The sequence below is a fragment of the Leptodactylus fuscus genome, chromosome 3, assembly GCF_031893055.1.
Source record: "Leptodactylus fuscus isolate aLepFus1 chromosome 3, aLepFus1.hap2, whole genome shotgun sequence".
NCBI classification, from domain to species: domain Eukaryota; kingdom Metazoa; phylum Chordata; class Amphibia; order Anura; family Leptodactylidae; genus Leptodactylus; species Leptodactylus fuscus.
Genome location: NC_134267.1, coordinates 190,393,027 through 190,419,912, shown reverse-complemented (window position 1 = coordinate 190,419,912; position 26,886 = coordinate 190,393,027). Strand labels below are relative to the sequence as shown.

The 26,886-nt window shown below is 42.7% G+C and overlaps 1 protein-coding gene across 1 annotated transcript in view; it reads right to left on the bottom strand.

Annotated features, from left to right (window-relative positions):
- NGEF (neuronal guanine nucleotide exchange factor) overlaps positions 1 to 24,862 on the bottom strand; it is a 123,182-nt gene extending 98,320 nt beyond the window's left edge. Inside the window, exons 1-2 of the mRNA XM_075268921.1 lie at positions 24,733 to 24,862; positions 13,234 to 13,553 (exon numbers count right to left, since the gene is read on the bottom strand). Coding sequence (XP_075125022.1) covers positions 13,234 to 13,489 — 256 coding nt within the window. The 5' untranslated portion in view covers positions 13,490 to 13,553; positions 24,733 to 24,862. The remainder of the gene's footprint in view (positions 1 to 13,233; positions 13,554 to 24,732) is intronic.
- Positions 24,863 to 26,886: the final 2,024 nt, after the last annotated feature.

The window sequence follows — 26,886 nt, the reverse complement described above, 5'->3', positions numbered from 1 at the left end:
CAACATGTCCCACCATGGCTCTGCACGGAGTAGAGGCTCATCACACTGCACTTGCTCTGCCCCATCTCCTCTGCTCCTTAGGGAGGTGACGGACAGGTTACTATATGTGCACACCTACGCAGCAGCTTGTCATTTACTGTTGAGAGTGCGTAAGGGGGGGTTGCACTTCTCTTATAAAAACAATCCCAATAAACTACACCCTTGACACAAGGTAGGCAGTAGCTATAGGGTTCATGGATGGAGGCCCCCACCCCACAGGTCCTTCTCACAACACTTTTATCTCCTTTGATGTCTGACAGCCCAAGTATCACAAATGTCCCCCACCTCTGTTTATTGACATTTAACATACAGTTTTTCAGACATGCCCCTTACCCAGAAAGGACATCATTAACCCCTTTATGAAAGCATAGCAGAAAATCAGCATGTAGACAAGTAAAGGAGGCCGCAGAGAAAAATGTAGCCAAAAGGGTTACCGTATTCTGCCTGGACTAGTGGACTCTCTAGGTAGAGGTAAGCGCGCCATTGTTGGAATCGCTGCTGATTTTTTTCTTTTTTCTTTTTATTCTTGAAATGCATTTACTTAAAGGTATTCTGAGAACATACATTTATAGCCACTGGCCTTCATTACACTGCTATTTTTTGGGATGGGGAGTCCAAGTTTTACTTTAGTTATTTCACCCCATGATTTCTATGCCCCTGAAGCTACAGTATATGTCCTATGTATTCTTTTCAGGGCCTTTAGTAGCCAAATTATACATTGTTTCCGCTGTTTTGGCTGCAAGCAGTAGATACAGTCGTGTCCCTGTGATATACCCCTACATAGGGCAGCATACAGACGTGTCCTGGTGACATACCCCTACATAGGGCATCATATTACACTAACAGATCCACTTTAGCACATGGGTAACTTAATGTAATTAGGAGCTGAGAAGACGAGTTATTGCGGCTAATGAGGATCTGGTTTCACAGAAAATGCGGCCACACCTAGTAATCTCTCCAGTGTGTACAACAAACACATTCTTCACAAGACAGCTACGTACATCACTTTTCTCACATGAAAACATAAACTATATATAGGATAAATGGATGTGGACTTTAAACACTGACATGGACTTCGCCATCACACTATACGAAAACTACAGAATGAACCATGCACATAGATTTATTGGTCAGGGTCTCTGGAAAGCTTGGTACTTATGGATAGTATGACGGCTGTAACATAGCCTTTACAAACCTTAGTTATACGGGTTGGCCCAACAAAGTAAGCTAGCCCTTACTCTGGGTGCCGAAACACTGGGACCCCCACCAATCACAAAGATGATGGTAAGCTGAGAGCAGTAGTGGCAACAAGCGTGTCATACTGGTTAAAGAGGATAAATATTTTGTTTTTAAATTAAGCTGGGGAGATGGAAATAAAAAAAAAATAAAAAAACCTGTTCCCAGTGCTCCAGTGTCCTTCCAGTGAAGTCAGTCCTGCTGCTCCGTTGTCTTCTTATGGTCAAAGTCCTCACCGGCTGTGTCCTTCTGGGTTCCTTTGCTTAGGTCGCTGAAAAGGACCCAGGGACGCCACAGGTCATGTGTGGTGGGGACATCCAAGCAGCAGGACCGGACCATGCAGAGTCATAAGAGCTCTCCCTCACACACATTGTAGCACCTCTCCATAGACATCTATGTAAAACTAACTTAGCCTGATAACTGAAAATATATATTACAAAGTTTCTTATATTCACTTATACTGGACGTACACACCAAATTATTCTTATCATCGTCATTTTCTCAGGATTTATTCAGGGATTTCATCTGATTGAAATCAATAGGGCCTAGAAGAGATTGTTTCCCTAACACTTAGCTACCCTCTCAGGACTCAGTTTGGTTTCACCTAGATCAACACAGTTGAAAATTACAATAATTCTGTCATTAGTTTTCGTTTTTTATTCAGCGGTACTATGGGGCATTATATGGTTTGGGCACTAGAGGGATATTATACTGTATGGGGGGCGGTTAATATCTATCATCACTATATCAGGACACTTACAATGTGCCACACAAAAAAAGCACTATAGGGTGCCGTTACTGTATGTTACTCTATGGGGACACAAAGCGAGCTAGGCAGTTCTGTAATAAACCCACTGTGTCTGAACATATACAAGTATTAATGATTGTCTAAGCTGATCTGATTCCATAGAAATACCTTCCATCTGTTTCAGGATATCACTGGGAAGGACTGGAGCGCTTTCTGTACAAGGGATTGGCTTCCAGAGAACCTGTTTGTATGACTGAGGCTATTGGCATCTCACATAGACATTTACTCTACATATTGTGAGCAGCTAAGGATCTCTGACACATTTCTCTCCTTGCCACACGCACAGCTGGTAGACCTGACTCACTACCTATGTAACATGTCAGACACGCCTCACGGAGCCTGGGTAAATGGGACACATTCAGAAGTGGAGTACTGTGCATTAAATATAGTGATAGTCACATCAGCCTGTCCCAGTATTGGAGGAGACTATATGTACATATAAACACTACGCACATTTTCCTCTGTGCTGTGCGGGATAAAACCCTATAAAAGGTCACTTCGATTTACATTTCCGTTTCATTTTTTTTTTTCGCTCTTCAGTAAAAATAATATCTTCTTTTATCATTTGGAAACCATCATCAAGTAGGCATATTGCTGACAGATTATATGGTGTGCACAGTGGATCTGATTTGAACGCCTACCGTAGTGCTGGTTTCGCATGTCTCTGGGCTCAGCATCTCATTTCGGCCAATGTATGAATAATTTTTCCAGGCCTGAGCATAGCCATGCGAAATCAACTTTACCCTTTATGAATATCTTATACTTGCATCCTGCACGTTAATAGTAACAGAACTGTGACCAGCAGCTTGTTGGCAGTTTCCTGCCAGCAAGAATACAATTTTTTCATCTGCTTAACATAGTCATTTTAAAAGGTAGAAAGATGGTAAGAAAAACGTCTCCATATGTAAAGGCTTAAACACAGTCTGTGTGCCGCACAAAAGGCTCTCCTGGGGCCACTTGGGTAAACCAGTCCTTGAGCTCCAAGAAGTCCCAAGGCAGTTACCAGAAGAAACAGGCAGGGACTTCATTTTGACACCAGTGTTAGCAGTTGAGAAGGTTAACCTCCTTAGACTGCACTTCAGATCCGTAAAGGCCATACACATGTCCCCGTCCAATAATCGGATGGCCTCTCACTAGGAAAGGTGTTTATTCTGTTTATGGAACATTTTGCTATCACTTGCCCGGATGTCTTATGGACCAGCATTATCATACCACCCAGCTTCAAAGGGACTTCAAGAGGGACAGAATGTACGGTGCCATCCATTCCCATCCATTTCTCTTTGTGCCCCAACAAAGTATAATGCCCCAATATGGTATGCCCCCACATTATAATGTCCTCCTCCAGCTGCCCCCACATTATAATGTCCTCCTCCAGCTGCCCCCACATTATAATGTCCTCCTCCAGCTGCCCCACATTATAATGTCCTCCTCCAGCTGCCCCCACATTATAATGTCCTCCTCCAGCTGCCCCCCCCAGTATAATGTCCTCTTCCAGCTGCCCCCACAATATAAAGTCCACTTCCAGTTGTCTTCACAGTATAAACTCCCTTTCCTGGTGTGACCACAGTCCCTCTCCAGTTGCCCATACAGTTTAATGTCCCTCTCAGCTGCCCCCACAGATTAATGTCTCCCTCCAGCTTCCCCAACACTATAATGTCCCCCTTTAGTTGCCCTCAGTTTAATGTCCCTCCAGTTGCCCATACAGTTTAATGCCTCCCTCCAGCTTCCTCTACACTATACTGCCCCCATTTAGTTGCCATCAGTTTTATGTCTCCCTCCAGCTGCCCCCATTCATGATAGTGGGGTTTGCAAAAATCTATATGGCTGCTACTTCATCCAGATAAAAGGAACTGATTTTCATTTACAGAAGTTTCTGCAACAAAATCTGCTGCATGTGAAGGTGCCCTTAGTAAGACCAGAATACCATGCCATGGCTCCTAAATTATTACATGGTATGTTTAGAACTGAGCAGATGTCTCACAAAACGTGTCTGATACCTAGTTGTGACACTAGCACCTTCTAAGTGTTTATGATAGTAATTCAGGAGTGTGTTCACACCTTAAGTAGTAATTATTTTCACATTATACAACAGATCTGATTTTAGCGGTGCATCTTCTTTACATCTTTGTCCTGAACCAAATTGCAGTCTGTAGCAGAGCTCCATTATATGAACGCCATAACAAATGCACCAAAAAATGGAATTTTCTACAGCCAAGGACAGAGAACAATACCTGTTAGTATGATGTGTCAGCACTAGAGATGAGCGAACAGTGTTCTATCGAACACATGTTCGATCGGATATCAGGGTGTTCGCCATGTTCGAATCGAATCGAACACCACGTGGTAAAGTGCGCCAAAATTCGATTCCCCTCCCACCTTCCCTGGCGCCTTTTTTGCACCAATAACAGCGCAGGGGAGGTGGGACAGGAACTACGACACTGGGGGCATTGAAAAAAATTGGAAAAAGTCATTGGCTGCCGAAATCAGGTGACCTCCATTTTAGACGAATAGTGGATTTCAAATCCGGGTCATATGAGAATGTGAACTTTGTGACTATGAGACAGGGATAGCTGTACAGGCAGGGATAGCTAGGGATAACCTTTATTTAGGGGGGAATGTTATTAAAAATAACTTTTTGGGGCTCTATCGGGTGTGTAATTGTGATTTTTGTGAGATAAACTTTTTCCCATAGGGATGCATTGGCCAGCGCTGATTGGCCGAATTCCGTACTCTGGCCAATCAGTGCTGGCCAATGCATTCTATTAGCTTGATGAAGCAGAGTGTGCACAAGGGTTCAAGCGCACCCTCGGCTCTGATGTAGCAGAGCCGAGGCTGCACAAGGGTTCAAGCGCACCCTCGGCTCTGATGTAGGAGAGCCGAGGGTGCACTTGAACCCTTGTGCACCCTCAGCTCTGCTACATCAGAGCCGAGGGTGCGCTTGAACCCTTGTGCACACTCTGCTTCATCAAGCTAATAGAATGCATTGGCCAGCGCTGATTGGCCAATGTATTCTATTAGCCTGATGAAGTAGAGCTGAATGTGTGTGCTAAGCACACACATTCAGCTCTACTTCATCGGGCTAATAGAATGCATTGGCCAGCGCTGATTGGCCAGAGTACGGAACTCGACCAATCAGCGCTGGCTCTGCTGGAGGAGGCGGAGTCTAAGATCGCTCCACACCAGTCTCCATTCAGGTCCGACCTTAGACTCCGCCTCCTCCGGCAGAGCCAGCGCTGATTGGCCGAAGGCTGGCCAATGCATTCCTATGCGAATGCAGAGACTTAGCAGTGCTGAGTCAGTTTTGCTCAACTACACATCTGATGCACACTCGGCACTGCTACATCAGATGTAGCAATCTGATGTAGCAGAGCCGAGGGTGCACTAGAACCCCTGTGCAAACTCAGTTCACGCTAATAGAATGCATTGGCCAGCGCTGATTGGCCAATGCATTCTATTAGCCCGATGAAGTAGAGCTGAATGTGTGTGCTAAGCACACACATTCAGCACTGCTTCATCAAGCCAATACAATGCATTAGCCAGTGCTGATTGGCCAGAGTACGGAATTCGGCCAATCAGCGCTGGCTCTGCTGGAGGAGGCGGAGTCTAAGGTCGGACCTGAATGGAGACTGGTGTGGAGCGATCTTAGACTCCGCCTCCTCCAGCAGAGCCAGCGCTGATTGGTCGAGTTCCGTACTCTGGCCAATCAGCGCTGGCCAATGCATTCTATTAGCCCGATGAAGTAGAGCTGAATGTGTGTGCTTAGCACACACATTCAGCTCTACTTCATCAGGCTAATAGAATACATTGGCCAATCAGCGCTGGCCAATGCATTCTATTAGCTTGATGAAGCAGAGTGTGCACAAGGGTTCAAGCGCACCCTCGGCTCTGATGTAGCAGAGCTGAGGGTGCACAAGGGTTCAAGTGCACCCTCGGCTCTCCTACATCAGAGCCGAGGGTGCGCTTGAACCCTTGTGCACACTCTGCTTCATCAAGCTAATAGAATGCATTGGCCAGCACTGATTGGCCAGAGTACGGAATTCGGCCAATCAGCGCTGGCCAATGCATTCTATTAGCCCGATGAAGTAGAGCTGAATGTGTGTGCTTAGCACACACATTCAGCTCTACTTCATCGGGCTAATAGAATGCATTGGCCAGCGCTGATTGGCCGAATTCCGTACTCTGGCCAATCAGCACTGGCTAATGCATTGTATTGGCTTGATGAAGCAGTGCTGAATGTGTGTGCTTAGCACACACATTCAGCTCTACTTCATCGGGCTAATAGAATGCATTGGCCAATCAGCGCTGGCCAATGCATTCTATTAGCGTGAACTGAGTTTGCACAGGGGTTCTAGTGCACCCTCGGCTCTGCTACATCAGATTGCTACATCTGATGTAGCAGTGCCGAGTGTGCATCAGATGTGTAGTTGAGCAAAACTGACTCAGCACTGCTAAGTCTGCATTCGCATAGGAATGCATTGGCCAGCCTTCGGCCAATCAGCGCTGGCTCTGCCGGAGGAGGCGGAGTCTAAGGTCGGACCTGAATGGAGACTGGTGTGGAGCTATCTTAGACTCCGCCTCCTCCAGCAGAGCCAGCGCTGATTGGTCGAGTTCCGTACTCTGGCCAATCAGCACTGGCCAATGCATTTCTATGGGGAAAAGTTAGCTTGCGAAAATCGCAAACTGACAGGGATTTCCATGAAATAAAGTGACTTTTATGCCCCCAGACATGCTTCCCCTGCTGTCCCAGTGTCATTCCAGGGTGTTGGTATCATTTCCTGGGGTGTCATAGTGGACTTGGTGACCCTCCAGACACGAATTTGGGTTTCCCCCTTAACGAGTTTATGTTCCCCATAGACTATAATGGGGTTCGAAACCCATTCGAACACTCGAACAGTGAGCGGCTGTTCGAATCGAATTTCGAACCTCGAACATTTTAGTGTTCGCTCATCTCTAGTCAGCACTAGGAATCTCATGAAAGCCTCATCAAAATATATGAGTTGTCGCCATAATCCAGCAACACAATCACGTACTTTGGAAAGCATTAAAACATAGATGTAATGATCATGGTCATGGGGTGGGCATTCAAGTGCATTGTATAGTGGAGTCTGGGAGATTCTGCAAAAAACGCCAGTGCCATTTTCAATTCTATCTGCACCCACAGACTGAATTGTAAAACAATGCAGAATATGTTTAACGCTAAAGTATTAGGTGACCAGTCAGATTCAGCAGGGATTGTTTGCTGCTCTACTTTTGGGCCCCCTTATCATGTTTGTCCTTGGGCCCATGGAAGGACCTTCTGGTCATTTAGTGGGTTGGAAATAAGATATCAATGTTATCACTCTGCTAGTTGGTTATGCCTATTATATGGGCACTACAGTGTGGGATATCTGTAACTTATGTAAGTTACTGTGTATAAAAAATCCACTGTGTATAAAAATGATGTTCCATAGTGTGGAGACTGTCTAAGCATATATGACATCCCAGTACAAGCACTGGTAAAAAGGATGTAATTGTATGTGACACTGTCTGGTTTTTGCTATATAATATGTAATATAAGACAAGCATGTCTTTAATGGAACCTACCACTGGGCCGATCTTTGAGATGGTACAACCCTTGACTAGGACATGTTAGTTAGAGTGAAGAGACAGGGAGCCTTCTCCATTCCTTCTTAGTGGAAGAAAGTAGTTAGGAAGAAGTTAGGGTTCTTCCTAGTTAGGGAGAAGTGTAAAGTTAGAGTTGAATGCCCAGTTAGGCTGGAGACCATCTCAACTACAATCAGCCCCAGTGTTGTTCTGCAGTCAGGAGATGGGAGAAATCCCTGATTTCTTGGGAGACATATGCTCAAGTATAGAATGTGACGGAGGGATCTCATAGCTATAGCCTCAGGTCAGAAAAGGCAAACTTTCTGAATCAGAAGCCAGGATACTGCAGACACTTTGTAGCTAAGAGGAAGAATTAGAGCACACTTATTAAGAGGAAGATTGCACCTCCAAGGGTGACCCTGACTGAATGAGTACCATCATCTGACCGACCCAGCCAAAGTGGAAGTTCCTAGGTATTGTCCTTCATTATGGGAATGAAGTTTGACTGTTTTACCTCTTCTTCTACAAGTAAAATCGTGAGTTGCTGTTTTCTCCAACATAGTCTCCTGATCCTTAAAGGGGTCATGCCCCAGACTAGGGAATAAATATCATATCGGTTAGGGTTTGACTGCTGAAATCCCCAGAGAACAGAAGAACCAGGGCCCGAAAGCCCCCTTAAATTCCCTCTGTGAATGAAGATGCCAGTGTGCTTGCATGACTAGTATGCCAATCTCTTCAATGGGGCTGCCAGGACCGCAATCTCCTGCAGCCTCATTGAAATGAGTTGAACACTGGTGTCACCCACAAAGAGGCTTCAGGGTTTTTTGAGACCCATTCTCCTGATGGCAGGGGATTCCAGTAGTTGGACCCCAGCCACTATCCTATGGATAGTGGATAACTCTATAATGGCACAACCACTTTAGTCCTGCATTTCAATCACCATCAGGCAGAGGGAGTCTCAGCTCTAGGATATGCCCCAGGTGATGCTACAACCACCATCATACTCCCTGCAGGTCTCCTCTGCACTACAGGGTCTGGTAGTGATGCTTGCCATTGTGACCACAGTTACTACTACTCCCAAACTCCAGCCCTCTCCAATCAGACTGATGAAGGTACTTTCATAGAGATGTAATTTGGAATGGAAAATACCATGCAATACAAGTGCATTTGCTAAGGATTCCACCCAATGAATTGAAAAAAAACAAAACAAACGGAAATTCACTGTGAAATTCCAGATCATAAAATCCAATATTTTTGGAATTGGGGTTGCTCAATTATGATGGACTGCAGTGATCCATCACCTGATCTTAGTGCCCCATGGCTAAATCATTACTAGTAGCAGTTTAGGCACAGTTTACATTATTTTTGAGCTGTATGTTAGGCCTCTATGCCTGGTCAGCTCCCACTGAAACATATCTGTAGGGATCCATTTACCCATTGGAAGCCAAAGGAGAGTAGACTATGCTACTGTATCTTATCTTAAAGTAACCCATAAAAACATTTGCCACTCAATATATATTTTTTAACATGAGGGCCTATTACAACATATGGAAGCAGCATTGTGTGTATTCGGTCTGTTTATTCTCCCATCACAGTTTTAGTTGGCCTGAAGGGAAACCTCTCTGACTTAGTCACAGAAACCAATGGGACATGAGATCTATAGTGTGAGTATTCATTCTAATATACCACCATCTCTTTCATTCCCCTCTGATGGCATCTGAGACTCAGCTTTGGTTCATGGATCTTCTACTATTTATTTCTTATATACAGCAGTATGGTTGGGTCCTCGGGGGCACATCATGGGACTTTGTGTCTCTCTGTCAGAGCCTTCATTTACAGACATGTTTTCCACCGATGAGACTGGTGTGGCGGAGCAGGAAGGTTAATAATTGTTAGGAATAGATAAAAGAGAAACATGCTAATGTTGTCTCATGCGATTACTATGGACGTTTGTATCTGACATTCATGTTCTCATGAGACTGGAATTCCCTGAATCCTTGACGGTTCACTTTTTTTTTTTAACTTTGCAAACCCTCAACTCCCTGAACTGACATTGGCTCTATTTCCAGATGATAAGCTTTTATAGTATATTTTATTCTGTAAAAAATACAACATGCTGCAGTGTGTTGTATAAACCAAAGGGAGGATTGATCAAATCAGTACTTGTCTATATATACACAGAAGGGATCTGACAAAGAAGAAATCAATAGGTGTCCATCATATAGTTATGGAGCTCCAACTAGTCTCTCTAAAAGAATGCAAAGTCACTTTGCTTCTTACCATTTCTGCCTTCCTATCTTCTACATAGATGTGTGTTTAAGGAGCTTTCTCACAATTAAGGGTCTGTTCACGTCACATTATGCTCCTTTGCTTGGTGTATACACTAGGAAAAGCTCCTGGTGTATATACAATGAGTATTCAAGGAGCTCCATTATAATGTCTCTACAGTCTCTGTCGGGCTGGTATACAGTATGTCAGTATGACTATATTCTTTCACAATATTCAATAGTATAATAGATTACAATATTTCATATGAGGAAGAAAGCAAAAAATGCATAACTTGCAGTATTTTTTTTTACAATAAGGTGATGTAGTCCACTGTGTTTTACGTCAAAGTACTTTTCCACAGATATATGTAAAACGGTGGCTGAAAATGTGATGTGAACATTCCCTACAATTTAATGAATATCAATTTGATATTACATAAATGCTGAATTGACAAAGACCTCTGAAATCTCAAAAAGAAAGATAGGTCCATGGTCACCTGATAACAACTGGAGTTACTCTCAAATACATGGCCACACCACACTTGTCTGTTTCCATATCAGCTGTAGAGCACTCTATGGGCCCTTATGGAGAAGTACTGAACAGTGTTGATGTGAATAAAGCATTTAGATGAGACAGAAAACATATTATTAGCTGCAGCACCAAGTTTCTCTATATCTCTGATCTCTTTCTCTTACTTGGTCCCTTTTCCCCCTTGCTCTCTCCATAAACTTCCATGGACACTGTAACCTGATACAATCCATCTTGGGAGACCAAGATATATTCAGCAAAGATTTCAAAATGAATGAAGGGTTTTAGAGAGAGAAATGGTGGAGGGAAAACACCTGATAATTGTTGCATTTTTTCTGGGTTACACTATAGTAGGAAATTTATGGCTGTTTCACCAGCTTTTGGCACAAACTGCAAAAAATAGGTTGGATATTAAAAGTCTGTATTGCATGGAATACCTTTAGCTCTAGTATGTAAATAATTTGGTTTACTCATCTGGCAAATCAGGCCCGCCCCCGATGCACTTGCAAGCTGATTTGCATATCCATAAAAAGATGATTATCTCTGTATTGCTTCATCAGTTTGTAGATACAACATATGTTTCTGCTCATATTAAAGACTAGAGATGAGCGAACACTAAAATGTTCGAGGTTCGAAATTCGATTCGAACAGCCGCTCACTGTTCGAGTGTTCGAATGGGTTTCGAACCCCATTATAGTCTATGGGGAACATAAACTCGTTAAGGGGGAAACCCAAATTCGTGTCTGGAGGGTCACGAAGTCCACTATGACACCCCAGGAAATGATACCAACACCCTGGAATGACACTGGGACAGCAGGGGAAGCATGTCTGGGGGCATAAAAGTCACTTTATTTCATGGAAATCCCTGTCAGTTTGCGATTTTCGCAAGCTAACTTTTCCCCATAGAAATGCATTGGCCAGTGCTGATTGGCCAGAGTACGGAACTCGACCAATCAGCGCTGGCTCTGCTGGAGGAGGCGGAGTCTAAGATAACTCCACACCAGTCTCCATTCAGGTCCGACCTTAGACTCCGCCTCCTCCGGCAGAGCCAGCGCTGATTGGCCGAAGGCTGGCCAATGCATTCCTATGCGAATGCAGAGACTTAGCAGTGCTGAGTCAGTTTTGCTCAACTACACATCTGATGCACACTCGGCACTGCTACATCAGATGTAGCAATCTGATGTAGCAGAGCCGAGGGTGCACTAGAACCCCTGTGCAAACTCAGTTCACGCTAATAGAATGCATTGGCCAGCGCTGATTGGCCAATGCATTCTATTAGCCCGATGAAGTAGAGCTGAATGAGTGTGTTAAGCACACACATTCAGCACTGCTTCATCACGCCAATACAATGCATTAGCCAGTGCTGATTGGCCAGAGTACGGAATTTGGCCAATCAGCGCTGGCTCTGCTGGAGGAGGCGGAGTCTAAGGTCGGACCTGAATGGAGACTGGTGTGGAGCGATCTTAGACTCCGCCTCCTCCAGCAGAGCCAGCGCTGATTGGCCGAATTCCGTACTCTGGCCAATCAGCGCTGGCCAATGCATTCTATTAGCCCGATGAAGTAGAGCTGAATGTGTGTGCTAAGCACACACATTCAGCACTGCTTCATCACGCCAATACAATGCATTAGCCAGTGCTGATTGGCCAGAGTACGGAATTCGGCCAATCAGCGCTGGCTCTGCTGGAGGAGGCGGAGTCTAAGGTCGGACCTGAATGGAGACTGGTGTGGAGCGATCTTAGACTCCGCCTCCTCCAGCAGAGCCAGCGCTGATTGGCCGAATTCCGTACTCTGGCCAATCAGCACTGGCTAATGCATTGTATTGGCGTGATGAAGCAGTGCTGAATGTGTGTGCTTAGCACACACATTCAGCTCTACTTCATCGGGCTAATAGAATGCATTGGCCAATCAGCGCTGGCCAATGCATTCTATTAGCTTGATGAAGCAGAGTGTGCACAAGGGTTCAAGCGCACCCTCGGCTCTGATGTAGCAGAGCCGAGGGTGCACAAGGGTTCAAGTGCACCCTCGGCTCTCCTACATCAGAGCCGAGGGTGCGCTTGAACCCTTGTGCAGCCTCAGCTCTGCTACATCAGAGCCGAGGGTGCGCTTGAACCCTTGTGCACACTCTGCTTCATCAAGCTAATAGAATGCATTGGCCAGCACTGATTGGCCAGAGTACGGAATTCGGCCAATCAGCGCTGGCCAATGCATCCCTATGGGAAAAAGTTTATCTCACAAAAATCACAATTACACACCCGATAGAGCCCCAAAAAGTTATTTTTAATAACATTCCCCCCTAAATAAAGGTTATCCCTAGCTATCCCTGCCTGTACAGCTATCCCTGTCTCATAGTCACAAAGTTCACATTCTCATATGACCCGGATTTGAAATCCACTATTCGTCTAAAATGGAGGTCACCTGATTTCGGCAGCCAATGACTTTTTCCAATTTTTTTCAATGCCCCCAGTGTCGTAGTTCCTGTCCCACCTCCCCTGCACTGTTATTGGTGCAAAAAAGGCGCCAGGGAAGGTGGGAGGGGAATCGAATTTTGGCGCACTTTACCACGCGGTGTTCGATTCGAACATGGCGAACACCCTGATATCCGATCGAACATGTGTTCGATAGAACACTGTTCGCTCATCTCTATTAAAGATTCCTACATTTCACTAATATTGGTGTGGAAGACATTTTAGACCAGACAGACTCATTGTGGTGGTTCAGTCCAAGTATTCAGGATTCCTCAATGTGCAGGATTTACTTAAGTTGTCACTCACCAGAATTCTGAGTCTCTACTTCCATACTCTCCCTGCTGTTCCCCCGGTCTCTTCGATGCTTCCGTGCTCTCATTGATGTATAAAAACGAGAGTGCCTGCGGATCGGAATGTATCGTGGTTGCTCAGATCCCTCCATGTTTTCGTCATCACCTTCATCTTCCTCTGAGATCTGGTGCTGTTTCATTCCATAGCCCTGTGTTGGTGTCCGGGGGTTAAGTCCCATTATACTTTCTCCTTCTCTATTTAAACGTCTCATATTTCCACCTCGCTTTAATATGTGTTAACCAGAAGATCCGTCTTCATTTCATACTATATCATTGCTGTAGGTAAAAATCAAAAATACACAAAAGAACCTGTTACATATACATTACTTTGCATATCCTATGAATAGCGTCAAGTACAAGGCTGTGTATTATGTACAGATTGTTCTTCAGTGAGAAAACAGATGGAGGATCACCAGTACAAGACGGATGAATCCCATAACATACATCATGATAGACCCAAGAAGAGGACAGGGGAGTCTCTAAAACATCCTGATATCCATAGTATCAGATTGTTAATGGCGATCTCCATCTGCATTGGTGCTCATGGTAAGGGTTGCAGGATTACACTCCATCAATTATACTCACTTTGCTAATTTTGTACATTTAATAAATCATTCTTTTTTTCATATGTGGTGGTGTACAGGTTAGTAACAGTACACTTGTCAAACCTAGGAGATCAAGAGTGACTTGGTAGGTTAATATTCATTTGCATCATTAGTGTTGTTCTGGAATTTTCTTTCGCAACCTCAAGCACTTTGCATTCTTTAATTTATGCTACTCCACTGTTCCCTGTAGTTTTACATCACAATATGCTAATTAGTTTCTCTACTGTCATGTGGGTAGTCCCAAATGGTCTGTTCCCTTGCAGAACCACCCAACTGATAGTGGATGGCCTAATTAGCATATTGGGGGATGAAAATAACAGCACTGATTGCTCAGGAATGGTGGGGGCTAGAGAAAAAAATTCAACGGTGCTGGTGCCAGTGAAACAGGACCTATAGAGAGATGTAATGAGTTGGAGTTGGAGAAGTTTCACACCAATATTGAGAAAAAAAATTATATTGTTCATATAATGAAAAGTTGTACAATTTTTCAGTGCCAATTACTCACGGTTTTCTACAGTAGATCTCTGCTTGCTGTCATTCATTCTGCTTATTCCCAGTGGATAAAAACCAGTCCATGGTCATGTGATATACAGTCCATGGTCATGTGATGTACAGTCCATGGTCATGTGATATACAGTCTATGATCATGTGATATACAGTCCATGGTCATGTGAAGTGCAGTCCATGGTCATGTAATGTACTGTCTATGGTCGTGTGATGTACAGTCTATGATCATGTGATATACAGTCCATGGTCATGTGAAGTACAGTCCATGATAATGTGATATACAGTCCATGGTCGTGTGATGTACAGTCTATGATCATGTGAGATACAGTCCATATTGCACAACTTTTCATAATACAGACAATAACATTTGTTTCTCAATATTGGTCTGAAACTGGCCAACCCCTTTAATAGCTCTTATCCCCCGAGGCCCAGTGGTGAGGACACAATGATATATAAAATAATATAAGTAAAACTCCATAATAAACAACTGATAAATTAAAAATGGAAGCAAAAAAGTGATTCATTTTGACTTCAGTCTGTATCTCATAGAAGTGAATGGGACTATTGATGGATCCATCTTCAATATCCAGTGAAGGTACATATGGGCAAATGGAAGTCCAAGCATGAAAAATTCCAGCTCAAATTTTATAGCAAGCAAAGCAAAATAGATATATAGACATAGGTAAGTAATGTAGAGTGTAACTAACCCTGCAGCACACATTACAGATATACACCACTATAACAGGCTATGAGAACAGGCAAGGATTTGAGTGGATCATATTCACAGAATGTGTAGTCATGTTCCCTAATGTGTTAATGGAGTTTGCAGCATATGTAACATTGTATTTGTTTGTGTTACATATTATTCTACTACTTAGAAACAAATTACCAATATTCCTTTAAATCTGATAAAAACTGGGGGAATCATGTGATAATGATGCCATGCATGGAGTCCATTTTTATTTACTCTGCCAAGTGCTGGCACCGCTCAGTATTTGCATGTAATGTGCCAAGCATAAGAAACAAGATTAACTTGTTTTCTGTATTGCACATACAAATATATAAATGGAGCCTTGCATGTAACAAATTTTCACCAAGTTTTTATAAGATGAAGTATTAGTTACTCAGACCTTGATTCTCCTCCTGTTATGTCTTTCAGTAATATTCATGCTGAAAATAAAAGCAACGTTGTAAAACTCTCCAGCAAATAACACTCCTTCAAAGGATATTTCCCACTAAGGAATGGAGAAATAACTCTGAGTTATTTTCTCCTATTTTAATATTCTGTCTGTTTCTGAGTAACCTTACCCTAACACAGTAGTTCTCAAACGTTGGTCCCCCAGATCCACTACCCTACAGGTGCTATTTCTAGTTTTTTTGTCTATCATTGAGGTAGATTTAGACTGCCTCAGGCAACCCGGACCCCGGTGTGACTGGCACCTCCGCACAATAATATACTGTAGTTACACTTTGCTCTACAGATTCATAGAATCAAAGGTCTACATCACTGTGCTGCCAACTCCAACACAGCCTCATTCACCTCAGATTCTGCCCAGTGGCACTCCTGACCCTCCGCAGGAATGCTATAGGGATCTCTGTGCCTTTATTTTTGGGATTAACTAAGGTACCAGAGATCATTTATTCCACATTCTAGAGATACGCCATAAAAATATCAGATGGTAATACATTTTAAGAAATTAAGTTTACAGCAGACCTTGTGTGCAGAGCCTAAAAAGAGCCTAATCAGATGCCAGAAACTGAAGAGCAATTTGAGGTGGACGTCCGAATCAAATTCCTCTTCCTTTTCTAGCTCTGACTTGGACGTTCACCTCAAATTCCTCTTTCTTTTCAAGCTCTCCAGTTTCCTGTGGTAGAAAGCTGAAGCCTAGCTTTGACTTTACGCCAAGGCTTTTATTCGCTCATCAGCTCCGGATTAATGGGGCTGATCAGCTGACTACCTCACACCATCGGTTCTGTGGCTTATCAGCCATGGAATCTGTAGCAAGATCAAGCAAGGTGCTTATTCTTTCAGTGTCCTGCTTTGATCTAAACCACCACTGAAAACAATGGAAGGCAGATTCAGAATTTGGCACCGATTGTCATCACATTCCTCCATGTAAACATACCTTTAATGGCTACCGTCAACTTCTAATATCACTCACCACAGTCCATCTAGTAAATTTTCTCTTTCTATGTACAGTATTTTATGTGGAGAATTTCATTTGGAGGAGATGACTTTTACAGACAGATTCATTTGGAAATGGTGAATTTAGGATTAAAATCTAAAAATCTAAAAATTATTTTGGAGCAAGAATATAGTAAAGTGTGTTAGTGTTTGGCGATATTTGTGCAGTTTTATGTATAATTTGCTGAACTGAAACCAAGAACAGAACATACTCTGTAAAATATAAAAGCAAGGAAAACCCAATATTCAAGTCCTCCACGTAGCAGCCATCAGACATCTCTCTGTAAGCCTCTATGTTGCCAGTGAACTTTTCTAGACTGTACTCACTGACGTATTTGTTACTTTCTGGCCTGGGGATACAGTCCAGTCAGTGAGCTAACTAAAATATCTAAAAAAGATGTTAAGTTACTTAAAGGGAACCTCTCTAAACCAAACATATCAACCCAGCCCTATAGATAGGTTAGGGTCATCCAAATCAACTGAATTTTCCCCTTGTGAATCGGTACTGAGATTTTAAATTTTTGTTAATATGGAAATTAATTTTATGGAGAAACAAGGGCATTGCCATTGCTCCAAAGAGGTAAGAGACAATGCCTTTGTTGCTCCAAAGAGACAAAAACACCAATATAGTAACATAGTAGATGAGGATCGGTAAAGACACCAATCCATCAAGTCCAAAACTCATTCCAGACTCCAAATCCGTCAATCAGTATAACACCCTGGATCAAACAATTCTAAGAAGCCATATTGGTCCTCACTATAATGTTGGTTTTAAAATTTGGGTCAAGGGGATTTACCACATACAGTACAAATCCTTAAGAAGACAATTATGGCATATTCCATCACATACTGTATTACGGTTACAGTACCCAGCATAGGCATTTTACAGGCAGATACACAGTGTCTATCTGTGAGAAGAATATGATAATGGGGTGGGGGGAAACTGAGCTCTGTGAGATTATATATATATATATATATATATATATATATATATATATATATATATATATATATATCTCTGGTAATGTGATTTAAAGCAGGATTTCAGAGTACATCCTGACAGGACTCCTAAGAGAAACAGTGAGAGTCCTGATTCCCCCGCCCACACACAGTGATTGACAGTTGTCCCTGTATCGGTGTACACAGAATCATCCTGTATGGGCGGAGCAATCAGGACTCTCACTTTCTCTTCTAGGAGTTCCAAATGGTCAAAATGATAAAGGTTAAAAGATACCTGCAGAGTATACGGCCTTGTAATCTAATGCTAATAAATAATGGCATAATTTCCATCTAAGATCAAAGGCGAAGGCAGAACACAAGTCCTGTGTTCTGAGAACTAGAAGGTCTTTCTTCTACCCATCTCTTATCTTCCTACCTCGATTACCTTACTTTCGGCATGCTTTTTGTTGTAGTAAATACCAGTTTAACTAGTGGTGTCCAAGCTATACGTCCCCAGCTGCATTAAGGGAATGCTATTACCTGGCCACACTTGTATTTCTGGCCTTTTGACAATACCATAGTAAGTACGTTCCCGTTCACCCGGATCTCTGTTGTTGCCCAGGGCTTAGTAGTCAAACAATACAAGTAGAACAATAGTAATGATGCACATCGTTCTTCTATTACCAGGTAATACAGCGACAGGTGATAATGCAGTTATATACCAGGTATCTCTCGAGGTTTTATGTTGAACTGCATCATACTTTATTTAATCTTGTCTCCCCGTTTTTATAGAGATTAATGAAAGCTCCTCAGTTCTCCAGATAGACAGCCTAAATGGCCTCTGCCATGGAGACAGGGTAGGCAATACTATAGGGCTGTGGAGGTAGGTGGCCCACAGGTCCTACTCAGAACACTTTGATATCTTTTGATGTCTGGTAGTCCAAGTATAGTCCAAATATAATATCCTAATATAATATCCTTTTTATTCCTAATTCTTCAATAAGTATTTAGGGGAGCAATACAGACTTGCCATGGAGTCCCATGAGTTCTATGTATGTCCCTGGCTATGTAAGAAGACATCACAATAATATATGGTAGGCACATGGTTTGTGGGGATTTTGTTATTTGCGTCGATGTTGTCTGAGATACAGTGAAATCTAATACCAAAATGCATGACTATATGGTTGTTATATATGGTCTGGTTTATCTAAGGATTCCTTTATACTGTATATGGTATTTCATAGGTCCTCATTAGAGATGAGCAAGTAGTATTTGATTGAGTAGGTATTCGATCGAACACTATTTTATTTGATCGAATACTACGGTATTCGAAATATTCGTACTCAGTCGAATACCACGTGGTAAACTTAAAAGCGTTTACCGCGTGGTTTTCGACCGAGTACGAGAATTTTGAATACCATAGTATTCGATCAAATAACATAGTATTCAATCGAATACCTACTCGATCGAATACTACTCGCTCATCTCTAGTCCTCATACTTTGTCAGTCTGCAGTCTACAAACAAAGGTGCAGAGAGCTCTGCTTGAAATCTAAGGTTTTCCCTCATGTCACAGGGAGATAAAGGGGCAAATATTTCTTCATCATGTGGTTTCCACTAAGGTAAAATCCCAGGTTAATCCCAGTGAGAATATGGAGGACTAGAGTTGCGTTGTAGTCTCTTGCCTGTGTTTTGCGGACAGCCTGTACTTTTCACAGATATTGCTTATATTATTTTGCCTTGTTTTATTTATATTGTGTTATGTGCCACTCTACTTTATAGGGTTCTGCAGCTTCTGGGTGTATTTCACACCTTTTAGGCTTTGGCCCCATGTAGCAGAAACACTGCAGTGTTTTACAGTACCTGCAAAGTGGATGGGAATCTGACTAATCCCATCCACACATTGCAGAAAAATATTCCCAGTGGAAATGCTGCGATTTCAAAATCCGTTGCATTTTTTTAAATCACAGTGTGTCAATTAAACCTACAGAAATGCCAGCGTATCTGTATAGGTATAATTGAAGCAGAAAGGGGGTGGGGCATAAAAAAACAAACTGATGCTGGGTTCACACCTGCACCTTGGTCTCCGTTCTCAGGTTTATGTCTTCTGTCTGCAGAAGACAGAAACCTGTCAGACTGTGTCCGGCCATGAGCGCCGGTCAGCGTTTTGTGCTCTCTGTAGCTCTCTGTCCTGCATGTCCGACTTTGTGTCCGGTAAAAAAAAAATGGTTTCGCCGCGGAGAGCACAAAACGCTCACCGACGCTCATGGCCAGACACTTTTCAAACCCATTCTAATGAATGGGTTTGAAAAATGGCTGCAGGTTTCCGTCTCCTGCCCAGTTTTAGGCAGGTAACGGAAACATGCAAAACGGAGACCCTGGGTGCAGATGTGAACAAGCCCTTACCTGTTTCTGGTGTTTTTTGCAGACCCACAGTCCATAAAAAAGAAATCGGTGTACAGTGAAATGGAAGGATGTGTGTGCAATGTATATCTGAATAATCCTATAAAGGGTATTAGGCAGTGCGGCTCATGGTGAGTCCATTTATTAGTTTTCTATTTTCGTCCTAACAAAATAAAAGATAACAAATAGGACAAAGTCTAACTCAATAAAAGCAGTTCCTACATCCAATGTTTTACCCAGGGACTTGTTCAATATTGACTTGATGCAAAGAAAAATGGGTAACTCCAAAGCAGTAACCCAAATCCAAAATAACTTTTGGAATTGAGTAACAACTTGACAGGGATAGTACAAAGAACTTTCTAAGGATCTTTTTACTCCTAGGCTAGTGACAGTGACAAGAGGACATCCTCTACGTCTGGAGGAGAGGAAGTTTCACCAGAAACATAGAAGGGGATTCGTCACAGTAAGAACAGCGAGGCTCTGGAACTCTCTGCCCCAGGAAGTGGTGATGGTGGATTCATGAAACAAGTTCACAGAGGGCTTGGATGCCTTTCATGAAGAGAAAAGTATAACAGGTTATGGATTCTAGATTTTAAGGACACGTTGATCCAGGGTTTTTATACTGACTGCCAGATTTGGAGTCGGGAAGGAATTTTTTCCCCTGAAATGGGGCAATTGGCATGAGCCTCATGGGGTTTTTTGCCTTCCCCTGGATCAACACTGTAGGGGATTGTAGGGTTATAGGTTGGACTTGATGGACTGATGTCTTCATCCAACTTTATCTACTATGTAACTATATATATTTTTTCCTTCTGGAGGGAAGCTAATTTGCATATTGTTTTCCCAGAAGTATTGCCAATAAGACTCCATACACTTGCTGGATCTCCACAAAGAGTACAATATCTTCTAACACCCATATATTCTCATAATAAGTATTTTCTATTAGACTATAGCTACCATTTATTATGGGATCTTATAGTAAAATATGGTGTGATAGATTCTTTATGGTTCCGTATCACTGACATACACAATCCAACTGTAGGAGTCACCAGGATCAGTGACAAAATCCGAGATCAGAGAGGAGCCTGCTGCTGCTTCCAATATGTATAATATGCTAAACTGTACTGGCTACATAAACTGTGACCAAAGAGATTTCACAAGCCCGACTTCTCCTTACTTCTGAGGAGAAGCTCTGCATTTTACATTTGCATCAAGACCCAATCCAAAATTACTACTGGGATATATAAATGAAGCTTGTCAGGATATTTTAGAGACACTAGGATTTGCATAAATAATAACACCCTATTATATTATTATGATGACTTGGTTCAGGAGTCATCGGCCTGATTGGCTCAATTTAACATGAAACCATAAGCACAACACAGGTCGCGATGTGCAGCATCTGTGACGATCAAACAGCACTCGCAGCTTTGTCACAACTGGTGCATCTACGCTGTCCTCAACACTTTTTCTGAAAAGAAGGGTACAGGTTGTAGATTTCTACAGAAGTGCACGTGCCGATGGAGGATGCACCTGAGTCACGATGAAGCCTCTACGAATCCGCACCTATACAGTTTTGCTTTGCAGTTCTTGAATGTGCAACACACTACCTACCTGAGTGAATACATCCTTTATCTTACCCTATAGTCACATGACACAGCTGTGTGACGGTTCTTTTTTTTAATGGCCATTGTACGGAAGCATTAAATTCATTGTCTGTGAATGGGAGCTATATGAAACGGACTGTCAAGATATAGTTCATGCTCTAGTTTTGTCCATTTCACGGATCCCTTCAAACACTGAAATGCATGAGGAATCCGTAAAAACAAGTGTGGAAAACTGCTGCGCAAAATTGATGTGTTAATGTAGGTTTAGTCACCAGCACTCCTGTAATGTGGGTTTTCAGGGGTCTTATCCTGCTTACAGCCAACACTTTTAGCCCAGTGTCTCAGGTAACGTAAATGAAGCGATTTTGCCGCTGCGTTTTACACTACCTGCAAAGTGGATGGGATTCTGGTTAATCTCAACCACACATTGCAGAAAATAATACCAACAGGTCAATAATACCCACAGAAATGCTGGCATCTTTCATATAGGTAAATAGCAGAGGAAAACAGTGCGGACTTTAGATGAAAAACGCTGCAGTTAAAGCTTTTTGCTGCGGCTCGCAACGTAGGGCCTTACTCTCAAGGACAAACTGGAAAACTATAATACATGGATAAAGTCATATATCTATATAGCTCAATGGACTAACAATCACACATTACCAGACTCAAAAAAAAATCACAGACACTAAAAGATAAATTCCCTATTTTTACAGATTGTTTAGGAATTTATGGACAGTCAGCAACCCAGATCTCGAGATCTTGAGTACACGCACAGTACAGTCCTGATCTGCTCTCCACCGCTCAAAAACAGGAGAATACCCCAGATATCCATTTCACAGGGGAGGTTTAATAAATGGGAAATCTGTCCATTTCTGGGTAAAGGATGGATTTGGTCCAGAGATTCACTTTGAACTCTCTTTTTGGGACAATGAAAGTCAGTATATGGGTCACACATTAAGACTGTATGATGTAAGAGTTTCTTTCGTCTTTTATTGCAGTGCAATGTACATGAGAGATTTGGTGTCTTATACATACAGTACAGAAGATTGTCCCCGGTCTGACTTTATGACCGTACAATGTACACAGTCCTTCAATGCCTCTACTCTGCAAAACAAGTGGGTTGTCTACAGCTGCCTGAAATAGTAACTTTGTACTAGTTATTTAACTATTAACTAATGTAATAGGAAATCTAACACCCATAGGCCATTATTACGTGTTAATGTTATACCACTGTCAGTGTAATACAACCTGCGGAGCAGACATTTTCAGATTAGACTATTTAGTAAACTGAGATGATTGGGAACAGCACAGCGGAAAACATTGCTACACGGCAAGCAGTCATCACCTCAATGCTACAGTGTATCCACCCAAATTAAATATGTCTAGGTCCTTTCATAACACAGGCATAGTGGTGTGAACTGGTCAGGAGTCAGGACCATGTGACTGCAGGAGTGTACACTCACATACATGACTCATTCACCTATACTGATCTGCGACCTAAATATCTAGCCATAAGCTAAAATTATACTGTGTGATGAGACGCATGCTGGTAGTATAGTGAATTTTGTGGGCATTTTATTCCTATATTTCAAAATATTTTATATCATCCCCTGTATTTTTTACAGAGAACTCCCAAAAAACCTAAAATCATGGTCTAACAAAATAACATGGTAAAAATATCTCTTTCTAGGTACAAACAACTCCTTTAAGGCTGCGAAACGCTACAGAATGGCTACAAAAGGAATGGGAAATCTATAGGAAGCTCTTATACTTCTACCTTCGGCTCAATTCATTCCTACTTTGGCTCCAAAACCACAGCAAAATCTTCAACAAAAAAAGATGCCCTTCCGCACCATGGGGCCTCAGCCTTAGTGTGACATCTTCACCATATGGGTCCTCATATCTCAGCTTATTTGGTTAGGCTGTTTTTAGATGCCACATCATTTACATAGAGATCCGCATGAATTACCATTTAGACAGAAATTTAGGCTTACAAGTTTTCTTGAATATGGTTTGAAAACATTATGACTGGTGCATGATCATAGCATGGTCTACAGAGTCACAGATGACACCTCACATCATGCCTAGGGATTTATAAGGGGTGGTATAAATAGGAGAATATACATGACATCACTCATTATTACTTGTATAGAAGAGATTGTACAGAAAGTCCACCATGAGGACCAGGACTGAAGCTCATATACTGAGAATTTTTTACAATTTGACTCAAGGAAAATATTTACATCATCCAGCCAGGGGCACTAACCATACACTGTCATCATTATCTATGTAGTTGTATCCAGTTTACATTATCACAGCACCCAGCTGTATTTCAACACAATACTGCAGTACCTTTACAAAAATTTACTGCAGTTCCCAGTTATATCATGAAATCACATTATAGTCCCTATTCATTACTTTACAAAAGTTCATACCAGAACACAAGCCAGTTACATGATAAAGTCCCACTATAATCCCCAGAAATTTTTAGATCAAAACTTTACCTAGTTGCATCATAAAGCCCCCATTACTGTACCCAAAATCATAATGAAACTCCAACATTGTAGCAAGAACCAACGTGGTATTGTAAAATTCCATGACAACAGTCAGTTATATTGTGAAAAACTCATTAAAATATTCAGTTACATCGCCCACCATGGTGCCAACATCAATAGCAAAATCCCATCAGGACAACATAAACCTGTTAAGCACAATAGGGTTACAGCTCGGCTTTCTTTCCTAGGGCAGAGATCCAGGTTAGTGCCCTAAATCTGTATCTAAACACCTTGACAAAGGGAGATTGGCAGGTCACCTTCCCACCCAGGCCCCCTCATGTCCTTCCCACCTAGGCCCCCTCATGTCCCACCACCATCCCTTCCTTAGCTACACCCCTGTCACATGAAAACAAGGGCAGTTATTAGTTATGACCTAAATATCCAGTACCTAGCTCCTTCTAGCCAAGTGTTATGACCCACAACAGTACTCCGTCCTCAGCAGGGATAGTAAGTGTCCTCTCTGCTAGTGACCGTACACACCATAACAGTATACTTATGGTACTTTCTGTCTCCCTGTTACAGTATGATCAAGGTGATGAAGTGACGGCAATATTGTCACAATAATGACTAGTGACAAGTCCCTCTGACGGCTTGGATCTAGGGGTCAGGCAGTCTTTGGTGGTCATAGGGTGTGTAGGTAACCCCCCAACAATACCTTGCTCAGTGTATACAGAACAGCAGCTGGGACTGGCTTGTCTTTCCTCTGCTCCTGGCTGTGTATGACGATATTTTGCTTTCCTGCAATACCAAAGGTCTCCAGGTATCCGTGCACAGGGAAATGCCAAATTAAAGAGACAGTGTGACTGGCTAAAGGTGACATTAGAAACAAACCGCTCCCTGTAGTATACAGAAGGTAATGTCACATTCTTTTCTGCTATTTACACAGCCACTCCCAGTACTTGTAGTAAGGAATGCCAAAATGTACTAACAAGTCTCAGGATATAGACATTGTCACCAAAGAACTCATCTCACCAAGTAGTATAGACACCACAATAAAGCATGTGTATGGGATTTACATATACATACAAAGATATACAAAGAATATGCGTTACAGTATATTTTATCTTTCCATGACTCATTCTATCAAGAGGTTTAATTAGAACGGTATCAAAGAAAAAGCAGGATTGCCAGTAATACTGGACTGGTATAGGGAGGAGCTTATGCGAAATTCAGGGAGGTCCTAAAGAGGACCTGTCAACATCCCCACATACTCCAAGGTTTTGCATACTTCAATAGGCTCCACTCCACTGGTTCTGATACATTTGGAATTTTTTTCTCTACCCCCCACCATTCCTGAGCAGCTCAGCACCCAATATGCTAATTAGCTCTTTAATGTCAGATAGGCATTCATGGGCTGGAGCAGACAGATAGGCCATTTCTGCTCCTGCACAAATGAATGAGAGCTATTAAGGATAGGTCAATAATATTGATCCATAGAAAAACTTGGGTGGATTATATAATGTTCAATGAATAAGTGGAAACATTTTAAGATACTTTTTTTTTTTTTCAAAAACACCCTAAGGCTGCATTCACACGGAGTAAACGCTGGCGTTTTTTGTGTGTTTTTTGCACATAGCGCCGCGTTTACGCCGCGTAGCGTCGCGTTAACGCCGCGTATACGCCGCGTTAACGCCGCGCTATTTAGCGGTGGCGTTGCCCGGCGTTAACGCGGCGTATACGCGGCGTTAACGCGGCGCTACGCGGCGTAAACGCGGCGCTATGTGCAAAAAACACACAAAAAACGCCAGCGTTTACTCCGTGTGAATGCAGCCTTAAGAGAACTTTTGACCACCTCCACCTCTTTGCATCCTTTAGGCTCCGTTCTCACGCAGTAACGCGCCGCTCATTTAGACACGTATACACGTGTCAGAACGCAGCGCTTCAAGAGAGACTACTTAGCATATCACGCACCATAACTCACAGCATTGTTTGCTCAGGAATGGTGGGGGAAAAAATCCAACTGTGCCATAATCAGTAGCACAGCAAAGAGTTGGAATTGATGGAGGTAGTCAAAGGTTCTCTTTATTTGCTTCTTAAAGGCAATGTTAGCAAATACAGCTTATTTTCAAATGTGGCTACAGAGTAAGTAGACTGATCGCCCAGAAGGTTACCTGGGAGCCCTTAGTTGTTCGCAGAGAGGGGGCGGGGTGGGGGGGGGGGAATTCCCATACAGTATGCTGTATAGTGTACTGCAAATAATCAGGGAATGGCTGCCTGGCTTGGATTCAGTGGCTCTGTAGAGTTCAGTGCTGTGCCCTGCATGGAAGCCTCTTCTGTTCTGCTGGGCTATGTGCAGAGTGAGCGGTATGGGACCCCTGCTGCTGGGCACAGTTGCAATCACACTCTTGTTATGTATCTGCTTATTTCTTAAAAGTTCTGAATGTTTCTTTTCAATATACTTTCAGCAGAATTTAACTAGATGAAGGATAAACAATATTTGCAGAAGTTATTTAATATAATATCTGCTTTTACATTAGGTTTTGTCTATAATGTTTGGGTGTGAATTTAAAGGGATCCTATCATTGAGGATGAATTTTTTTTGTCCCTAACATGTCAGAATAGCCTTAAGAAAGGCTATTCGTCTCCTCGTCGCCTACTACGCAAGCCCTCGTCACCTACTACTGCGTAAGCGGCCATTTTCTTGTGGCCTGTGGGTATGCGCTGTCGGCTCTGCCCGAGGCCTACAAGTTTCAAAGCCTGCGCCGGAAGAAGACACAGGAAGATGATGTTCCTGAAGAAGATGGAGAAGGCGCTGGAGAGTTCTCTGGCAGCACTGGGGATGCCCCCAGTGCTGTTTGAGCGCTCAGGC